Raw genomic sequence first — 11,142 nt, forward strand, 5'->3', positions numbered from 1 at the left:
ACTGAGAGAATAAAACTGGAATGCAGTACCTGGAGGGAAAGCTTCTGAAGACCCTTGGTTTATTGTACAGGTTTTTTTAGACCACTGAAGCCTCACCACATTTTAGGACACAGTTGTTACATTAGACTGCCCCTACTTTTCATTATCCCACTCAAGAGCTGGCCTTTCCCTAAATATTACTAAGTCACCAGCAAATGAAACTCCAAGGCAGCTTCTTCTGGCACTATGGTTGATGACAAAAAGCACAGTGCCAGTGTCCTGGAAGTCAAAGCCAGAGACTCTCATGGAGCCAGCTGGGAAAGACTCTTCCACACAGAAACTCAAGCCAGCAGCTTCCAGACCTTAGCAGCAGCCAGAATGAGGAGTAACCACAAATTAACAGTTTTATGCCTAGCAACTAGTCAACAGACATGAACAGTACTGCTCATGTTTTAAAATACAGAAACGTAAAGAAAGAACAGGAAACAGGGAAAAAAAAATCAAGTGAAAAATCACAATTTTCTGGAAGATGATAGAGCTATTACTTTGTATGTTTTCTATAATGCAAACCAAATAAATCTTCTAGGAATAAAGTATTTTAACATTTTATAATCTCTCTGTCTAATGTGAGCCTCTACTTTAAGCATACTAAAGGCAGTTTATGCAAAAGGTTTTTTCTTTTTAATCCTGTCTGACCTGAAAAGAGAGGCTCCAAACTCCATTACCCTAGGAAGCTTAGTATAAACCCAGGGCCTATCTAAATTGCCCTAGATAACTTCACACCGGGGGCGGGTTTGTTTCTTTTTATTTTTGTTTGGTTTTATAATTCTGGTTTGGACCCATGATGTAGGTATAGCAAAAAGCCAAGCAGCTTCTGTAAGGCAGCTAATGGAAACAAATACAATGACCTTTGACAGCCAGCATTCTGAATGTGCTAAGGATCTCTAGAATGAGGGCATGCAGCTCATAAATAGGACTCTGTAAATTAGGACAAAAATAGGCCAACCTGTGCAATTTGGCCATGGGAGATAATCTATTTTAACCAGAAATAGGGTTTGCTTCTCTCTGCTGACTTTTTATTCCTTATTTTGTACTTCCTGTTTTCTTTTAATATGACACTTCATGACAACCTGTAACACTTATCAAGATGCAACTTCCCTCAGCATTCCATGAGTAGTGGAGAGTCCACCTGCTCATCTTTTTGAGCAGCCCTCACTTTCCAAGGAAGTCTTGGAAGCCTGTTGCCACAATAACACAGTAGCAAGAAAACAGGGATCTCACAGTTCCTTCAAAATGAATATCCATTTATCTTTGATTTCAACTGGGGCCAGTATTTGGCACAGCTTTACTCACTACAGGGTTCCAGAACTTGAGCACTCCTGCCATAGCAAGATGCAGATTCTTCATAAATCAAGGAAATAAAAAACAACCTCCAACATATTAAATATTGCTTGTAACAACAATAATACACAAAGCAAAAGCTGGGTTGCTACTGAGCAAGAAAACCTTATGGGTCTAAGAGGATGTGTGTTAAATTCTGTAGTGTGCTATGACTTCAAAAGATAGTGGTTTCCAGTCTAAACCCTCATGAGAAATCGAGAATTTTTGAGAAGAGGATTTCTTTCTTCTAAGTACAGAAGGACTGAAAATTTACCTCTACTTCTCAAAGTAAGCACAGGCCCAGTACCTCTACTAAAAAGCCCCCTCTTCAAATTCCATCCTGCTTGTCACTCTCAAGTGACAATCCTCATTACCAATCCTGAAGAAAAAACGACAGGTCCATTCTAGGCAGAGCTTAAAGCTGAATCCAAAATGATAAACCTGCATTTCAGATTTGACAATTTCACAGTTCATGCAACACCGCCCGATTTACCCAGAGAGAGCAAACAGCATTTCTGCCTTGCACGCAGCCTCGGTGGGACCCTCTGTGCCTTCACAGCTGTGCTATCTGCACTCCCACACATCTCCTCTGCAGACAGAAAGCTGCTCTAACAAAACTTGATGGACAAGACTGTTCCAGAAGTGCTACTGACACTTTTAAAAGTTCAGCCAGTACAAATCCAGAAATAGCCAGGAAAAAGGATGTTTGCCTTCACAGAATACACCACGTTCCTCACACACACTTTTCTTCTGGTAATCCTTAGGAATACACTGGGAAAGAAAAAGAACATGCATACAAAACTGTTCCTCAGCAAGAAAATTGGCCATGTTTTCACATGCATATTGATGAAAGCAAGGAAGATAAAAGTATGCTACAAGTGAACAAACTCACATATATATCTAACAACATTCTTTAAAGTACAAAATCCTAGAAAATCTGAGCATGAATTTAGCTATGTAGAAATTTTCAGTTAGGTTCAATTCCTTGCATTTAAAAGTGAAAGACTGAAAGTTTCTATGCAGGAGTATCCCATTAATTAATGTCTCATAAAATACAGTCTTTTCTACAAAGCATTTGTTCATTTATGACTTCCTTCCTTTAAAAAAAAAATAACCAGAAGTCCCCAAAAAATATTCACATGCACTTAAAAAAAAAATAAAATTAAATCAGTCCTTCAGAATAAGATGATTCTGTGTTTTTCCCCTTGGGCTTTTCTCATTTTAAAAAGGTAACATTTATTTTCATAACTATTTAGCAGGATAAACACTCCACTGAAGTTGTACTGTATTGGGAAATGCTCTATCTAGTATTCCCTAGTGAAAGCCAGTCAATCACCTGCAAAGCACTAACAGGAGAGGCAGTGACTCTGATTGCTGACAGTCTTGTTACCAACTGCACCAGTCCATGCTGGGTGAATGTGTGCAGTGGGTTCTGGTCACACTCTTATAAAGAAACTTTTATTAAGAACTTTTGTGGGATTCCTCATGAGCCCCTGCAGTTCTAACTGAGAAACAAAACCACACTCAGAGGCATAGAACTGCCTTATCCTTATAGAAAACTAATGAGAACATGCTAATTGAGAAAATTAATGAATGAAGAGGCAAGACAGCTTCCAGTGTTCCATTTTCAATTCCTTTTATACTGGCTGTAATTCTGCAAAACTTAGCTTGACCTGAAAATGTACCTGGATTGGTTCAGACCCTTGCCAAACCTCTCTGTGCAAATGCCTGAGCTCAGAATGATGCCCATTTTAGAATACTCACCTTCTCCTCACAGAATCAGCAACAACTTTTTCCTCTCAAAACACTGATCCAGACTGCATGTCAGTTAATTGTACAAGCAACACTAAAAAAAAAGAAGCCATAGGACTGTGCTTTTGGGTTTTAAAATAAGAGCACAATATTTGCCTTTTTCTGCTCCTAGCTCCTCAAAAATGGTGCTTTACTAGAAGACATGGGGGAATACTGGAGGTACAGCAGCAAGCTGGCAGAGCCCCAGTGCTGCCTTGTGTTAGTGACCACACACAATTCCCAGTGCCTTCAGGAGCCTGTGCCCGAGGGGAGACTTAAATGAAATAATTTTCATTTTAAACAAAGACTAGGATGAAGAACCTCAAGCAACTACAATAAATTTTAATAACATGTTTGAGGATAGAGTTTTATTCTCAAAAATCTTCACCAACTAGCATGCCTCTCCCAAGAAAATAAGAAGTGTCCTCAACTTACAAAGGAGTAAGTGGAAACTGGAGGTACTTCACAGCTATTATCATAAAGGATGGAAAATCCTGGATTGTACCTGGAGAATTTAACTTACCATAACTGTGGCTATAAAAGTTATGCAAATTGAAAGGTTTTTTTAACACTTGAAAGAGTTGATCAAAAAATTTACATCAAAGACAGACAGGCATACCTATCAGACTGAGTACGTCCTTACCTCTGTTGTTAAAAAATGTGCAATTTCATCATTCAGAATGATGAAACCACCATCGAAACTCACACCACCATTCACGGATTTCAAGTGGCAATGGAGACAAAAGTTTCTGGACCTTCCACCATTTAACAAGACAGCATTCACGTACTCTGGTATTACCTGGTTGTAAATGGGGGGTTTAGGCCCAAGAAGGCATAAATTTGGGTGTTCCTTATAGATTTCTTACTCTGTGCTAACTTATTTTTTGTACTTTAGGGACTCAACAGACTGAATGCATAAATATTTTTAATCATGAAAATAAGATAAAAATCACTTTCAGCCTAGCGTAAGAACCAATAAGAATTTTACAGAGATGCTGCATTTTAGCTTATTGAACATCAATCCTGAAGTGCCGTGAACCATAAAAAAACAAGAAAGACTGTTATACCTTTATGCAGATGAAGCTCTCGATGTATTTAAATTAGAATGTTTCAGCTCATTTAGCAGTCTGTGCATTTTACAGCACAGATCACACTTCAGCTGCTAATGCTGTTGGGAAGATCCATTCCTGTTTATTATGGAGACACTTCATTTAGGTGGCTTAAAGGTTAGTGCATATCCACACTTTTTCCAGGAGAGACTGCAGCTTATGCAGCAATAGTGCTTTTATTGCCAGGTATGCACTGGAACAGCACAAGTTAATAATGCCCACTTTGTGGAACTATGGTCATGTCAGAAAAAAATATCAGACTTAAAAAAAAGAGAACTAGAAATAGCATCTACATAGAATTTAACATTAAGTGATGCAGAGATGGAACATCTTGGGAAAAGGTTACACAGCAAGTATTTCTCAAAAAATCCTACTGAGGCCAGTTTCACTGCACTACACTTAGTCCCAGCCAGATTTAACTTCAGTGGTCAGAACTGTCTCCATCAGTTTCTGCTATAGCTGCTTCTGGCAGTTTGAATTGACCATTCTCTACATGAGTCATTAGATCCAGAGAAGCAGCACAATTTTGGAACAAATGAACCCACCAGTCCCACTTGGTGAGCACTGGTTAAATTTAGTGCACGTGAAGTGATTCCTGAGGAGGTGACTAAACCCCGTGTGCCACTCCAGGTACCGCCTGTGCTCCCTTCCTAGCAGGGACATAAAGGCTGTCCTTTGGACAGTTCCAAACCACACCTGCAGCAGGGACATTTGCATCCTTGACTAAACCCAACACAGAGGAAAATCACAGCCCAGATAGGTTACTGGTGCTCTCAAAACCAACTGACCTACTGATCCACCCCTTTGGAATCACATTATTTGCTAATGCACACACAACCCACAGGCCTTTGCATGGCAGCCTAGAGCTCTTTCCAGCTCCTTCTAAAAAAGAAACCCACACAGAAGAATCTCTGGAGAGGATTTCCTTCTACAAGAATTCATCGTAAACAGAAATTTTCACTCCTTCAGAACTGATGCTATTTCAGTTCTACAAAATCAAAGACTTATACAAATGATAATTTGTTTGCTTTTCACGAACGATAAGAGGTTTTATCTTTTTTTTGTCCAAGATAACGTACAAGCATTGGACTGTAAGCACATCAAGGTACATGATGAGTATGATACCTCAAATTTTCCAGTCTGCAAGCCAGCCACCAGCCAAGGTAGAAATAGGAAACTGTATGCATATTTATTCTTTAGGAATAATGCATTTCATCTTCTAGCAGGTCATTGTGGAACCAGATCTATATTAATTAGAATCAAGTTTTTACATAGTCATTGCATGGAGAAAAGCAAAGAGGAACCCAAGGCAACTCTCTGCAGTTGTACCTCGACTTATCTGTAAATTAATTCTGTGGTATGCCAGAACACATACCAGAAAAGAAAATATTAAGTGGCAAAATAGCAAGAAATACACAGAAATATTACAACACAATTCTGACTTACCTATGTGATAAAGTCCTATCCAGTCAGTTGGATCTACTTCTTCCTTAATATCCCAGAAAATGATGAGGTTCTGAGACTGTCCCAAGGTGTATTCGTACATGCTGGCTGTCAAACTCGACCTGCTATCCGAGGTCACTAAATCAGTGTCACTGTTGGCACGCTGCAAGTTCATGTTCTCAGGCATGGTGCCCTGAGAGGCCAAGCTCTGCAGGTTCTCGGGGCTCAGGGTGTACCGGAGCTGCGGGTTGCGACGGCGCACGAAGAGCAGGTGCTCTCGGGCTGAGCTGGCCATCTCTTCTCCTCTTCTGTCAACTCACGTAAAAAAGTTGTTGTTCAGAGATCTATCACAACAAAGGAAAAAAAGACAGTTTTAAGTGAGACAGGAGGTGACTCAGTCAGTTATTAAATGGAGAAGTATCAGTGCAAGAATGTTCCCACAAAAGCCTGAAACAGACCGAGTACAATTTTTTTCTTCATTGCTCTACCACTGCAAGAACTGAGTGTCTGTACATTAAAAAACCCCACAATTCACTTACAACAAAACTTGGAGTTAGCCATACACCATGAAATGACATTTATAAGCCAGAAAACAGCAGAAAGCAAATCATCCAGGACAATCTGTGAAGCAAGAACAGCCTCAGAAACAAAGCTAATGTAAGTGTGGACTTAAGAGTGAAGTAGCCTTACGAGCAAAGAATAATGAACTCGCCTTGTACCACAAAAACCCCAGCAGTACATGATGTTTATGGTAGTTTCAACAATACTCTCTATGCACTGTTTGATCAGCATGAGTTAAGTGTCAAAGATTGGATGTAAAGTTGGACATATTTCAGCTGAAATAACGTATTCCAGATTTATGTTACTATAAAATCATCTTGTAAGGATTTCATCTTATAAAGTACAAAGCATAGCTTCTGAGGTCCTCTATACCATACAAAAACATGTCAAACCATTGAGGTACTTTAGACTACAGATATATATTAAATTAGTCCACTCATCTGTGCAGTCAAATTTTTGTTGTCCTTTTCCATCCATTACAAAACAGAGGCCTTAGAAATTCAAGGCAATTTCTTCAGCAAAGGAGCTGTCAGTGAATGTTTTCCTCCAGCCCTGAGCAGACACTTCATTGAAGTGTCTTCCCTGAAAGGGTCATGCCAATATCATCACACAATACATTCAGAATCAGAACTTGTGTTTCGTAATCCATTACTGTCTACATTACTACATCTAAATTACTGTCATTTGAAAAGAAGCCCTCACATTACTCACAACTTGCGATAAATCATAACTCATCTTCAATTTTCTTTTCAATAATATTTCAGTGTATGAACTCTACAAGCATACAAAAAAATTTCTGCTGTTTTTCAGCTTATCTTAAATGGGACATGTTTTGAAACACTAAGAACTAACAAAGGGGAAAAATAAAGTTCAGCTAATCCAGTTGTGTGCAGTATATCATACTGTATATGATTCAGCATCAAATAATGCAGAAAAGGAAGGAAACAAAAATTCAGTTCAATAAATCTACATATACAGAAGTGACACAGAGACAACCACGTTTCCTTCACTAAGTATATGACACAGTCTTTCCTGACATGAGGAATATTTTGGCTGCATACACATTTTATTTCTGGTGCTGGACGTCAGCAGGGCTCACTACCTCCTCTCTGCCATGTTCCTGCACGCTCTGCCCCTGACATAAGGGTCAGTGAGAAAAGGGAAACTTCAGTACAAAGGGACTTTTTAAATGAGAATCAGGGAAGTTAGTATCTCGTTTCTCTATGCAAAGTTTTATTCACTAGATCTGAAAATCCCAGAGTGCTTTGAGACCAGAAAGGTTGGCAAGAAACAGCCACCACCTTCCCCACAAGGCAGTGAAACACACAGGGATCAGCCCTGTGATGTGACAGCACACACTACATTCAAGTGTTAAATGTCACCCTGACAGAGTTCTACCCCTGAGTCAGGAGGTCCCAATTTGCTCCTGGGACTGCCCATCACAGCAAGCAGCTCGTGCTCCTGCCTAGGAACCCAGCCCCCAGCACCAGATCAGGCAGTATTAACTAACAGGCTGACAGAGAGCTATTAAGTTTGTCTTCTGCCCCACAGCCATAGATTTATGTCTTTTTGAACTACTGTATGGCAGTAAAATCACTGCAAAATAAGTGTCATGCAGGCAGACTACAGGTTAAAGATCAAGTTTTAACAGGAGGGATGAAGAAATTTCCTTCAGCTGCAGAGTCTTACACTGTACCTAGGGCAGAACTGACATTTGTTGGAACATATTGAAAATTTATATGTGGCAGATGGACAAACTCATCTATGATTAAGGACACTTGAGAATTAACTTGTACTAGCCAGGACTATGCCACAGGTTGAGAGACAAAAATAGCCCGAGAAGAACATTAACTCCTTTGCAACAGGCCACTTTCCTAAGTCCCAATGGCTATCACTCTGGTGAAACACATTAGCTTCTCAAAGTAAATGAAACCACAAATCTAAATGCCGGGTAACTCGTTTGATCCCATTCATAATTCCAAGTGTGATCTAAACAAACCACATAAAGCCGCTGAAATCAATTTGCAACCAACAAGATGTGTAAATAGCTCCTATTGCAGGTAAAAAACCCCCAAAAACAACAACCCCTCCAACAATTCAGGTCTCATAAGTTTTTACAGCATCTTCTAAATCATTAAAAGCAGTTGTTAAGGGGCCCTCATGACAGATAGTACTCTGCTATGTAGTATCTCACAGTGAGATTAATTAAGAATATTTGTAAAGAGAGAAATATAACACTCATATGTAAAAGGGGAAAATATGATTGCCATAAAAACCAACCCATAAGGAGTGATAGAAGGGCAAAAAGAGCCACTACTTCAATTATTTCCAACTGAGAAAAGAGGAAAACCTTACACAGCACCTTCCTGCCTACAAAAGAAATTAGTTCATTGGGTTCACAATTCCTGATGTCTGTCACTAATAACTAACATTAACATTAACACATAATCCTACCACAGACTGAAAATAAGAATTATCCTCCCACCTTCAGTTCCTGCTAAGCACCACTGAAACGGCATTTGCAGCCAGACTATGCTGTAAAGACAATGCCCAGGATTAGCTGTGTGCACCTGCCCTGCCACGAAGGTTCAGCTCATCAGGCTGAACGCGATCAGAGCAGTGGTGTCACTGAGTATCACACCAAGCTGGCCAGGCATCTTGTTTCATGAAGGCAAACAGAAATGTTCAATTTGAATTAGAAGCATAGGAAAATACAGGCATTCAGGAAACCAGCAGATACCAACTTTGGCAAACTATTTCATTTGAAAAGTGAAACCTGTATCAAAGCTACTTATCCGTATCACAGCATTTTCTTCAGTACTTGACAAGAAGCTTAGCGAGAACTAAAACTGATTTCCTCTTAATCTCTAAGTGGTCCAAGTTCAGGATTATTTCTATCTAAATATACTTCACAATTACTAGTCATAGAGGGACTAGAACTGGGAAATAGCTCCACTTAATACACAACATATAGATAGGAAAAATCCTCTCACCCGACCTTCTTCACTAAAGGAGATTGAAAAGAAATGTCAGGCCATTTCACACAAGTCAAATACTCAACGGTTTAAAAAAACCCATGAATGGAAGTCCAAGAGTTCCAGCACAGGAATAACCAAAAAAAAAAAAAAAAATAAAAATCGTACCCCACCATGGAAAACAAGCCTAAGTTCACACGCTGCCCTGTTTATCTTACTCCTACCAGTGATTCATTTCTTGTTTATGCAGCGCTCTTTGACGTGTGTGACGGGTGCTGCTCCAGCCGCTTCCCACAGCACGCGGAGTGAAGCAGCTCCGCAGGGCTGGCCCGAGCTGGGCTGGCCCCGAGCAGGGCTGGCCTGAGCAGGGCTGACTCGAGCAGGGCTGACCCGAGCTGGGCTGGCCCCGAGCTGGGCTGGCCCGGGCCCGGCGGGGCTCAGGGCGCTGCTGGGCCGCGCTCCTTCACCCGCTGCTCCCCGCGGGCACGCCGGGCTCCCTGCCCCGGGCACACGCCGGCCCTGCTGCTGTGTGACACCGTCCTGCCCCACTGACACCCAAATGGCCCCCGCTCACGGGATCACTGAGTCACTCAGCTTGAAAAAGACCTTCACCAACATCCAGCCCAACGATTAATCTAACACAGGTTCACCACTGCCACTGTCTGAGAGCTGCTTTGCTGAAGAAATTTTCCCTAATATTCAATGCAAGCCTCCCCAGGGGCAGCTGGAAGCCGTTTCCTCTGGTCCTTTTGCCTCCTACCTGGGAAAACAGACTGACACCCAGCTACTTGCAGGGACTTGTGGAGAGCCTTAAGGTTCCCCCTGAGCCTCCTTTAAACACCCCCAGCTCCCTCAGCCACTCCTCACAGGACCTTCACCAGCTCCCTTGCCCTCCTTTGGACACATCCAGATCATGCTTGGTGTATATCTCTCAAATGCCTCTTCCATGCTGAGATAAGCAATCCCCATAATTAGACAGGCTGAAGACCATATTAAGAATACCAAGAACAGAAAACATGCTGGTTTTCCAATTACACACTGTGTGACACTGTTTTGTTCAGTAAAAAGATTTATAAATGCTACAGTATAAGGTTCAAACTGACCATCTGTCTGAGCTAAAAGTGGCTGAGAAAATGCTTCTTGAATAACTTTAGAATTTGGAGATCCTTTTCTGCACAGAACTCAAAAATAGCATATTTTCTGGGATGAGGTAGGACTCCAGTCCCTGTACTGGCTTCAAAGCTGCTAGAAACTCTGGCAAAAGCAGAACAGTCAGAATTCACTGTCGGCTGCAAAAGCTGCCTGTGCAGCTGGGTGATGGTTAACCATGACTCACTCATGTGCTGCACCACTCTGCACTTACCCTGCTTCAGCACTGAAGAGCTTTTCTCTCCTCTAGAGCTGCTGTGCACCTCTGCCAGCAGGACAGATGGGCCCTTCCCAGTAAAACTCACCAGCTACTTACTCAGCATGATCATCAGGAGCTCATTTGGCCTGAGACAAAGGGATTAACTGGATAGCTCTTTAACTCAATAGCTTCTTTTCAGGCCTGTATTCTACTATTTCAGATAGCAGATTTGGCCTATGAAAAATTTAAAAAAAATAAAGTAAAAACACAACAAAATAATAAAATCAGATAAAGCTGGCATGAGCCATCCTTTTCTCTGCAGACAAAAATGAGACAAAAGCTTCATCCTTCTGCCCAGATGTCATTTTCTTGTTATTCATGCTGGAATATTTCCAAGAATTTCTACTCATCAAGTTTTCTGCATTCCACATAATGGAATTTGTCTTAGAAGGTATTTCACTGATTAGCAGGATTTCTCTCCATTAGCGAACATTCTGTCAGATCCAAGTTAAGCTAGCACATTTGGATGCCTCCTATTCTATCACCAAGATAAAGA

General features: G+C 41.0%; 1 protein-coding gene across 1 annotated transcript in view; it reads right to left on the bottom strand.

Moving 5' to 3' along the window:
• The window catches only part of HECW2 (HECT, C2 and WW domain containing E3 ubiquitin protein ligase 2), a 105,415-nt gene extending 99,369 nt beyond the window's left edge, over window positions 1-6,046 (bottom strand). The window contains exon 1 of the mRNA XM_039699961.1: window positions 5,706-6,046. Coding sequence (XP_039555895.1) covers window positions 5,706-5,997 — 292 coding nt within the window. The 5' untranslated portion in view covers window positions 5,998-6,046. The remainder of the gene's footprint in view (window positions 1-5,705) is intronic.
• Window positions 6,047-11,142: the final 5,096 nt, after the last annotated feature.

The sequence above is a fragment of the Passer montanus genome, unplaced genomic scaffold, assembly GCF_014805655.1.
Source record: "Passer montanus isolate IOZ18808 unplaced genomic scaffold, ASM1480565v1 scaffold1, whole genome shotgun sequence".
In the NCBI taxonomy this organism is placed as follows: Eukaryota; Metazoa; Chordata; class Aves; order Passeriformes; family Passeridae; genus Passer; species Passer montanus.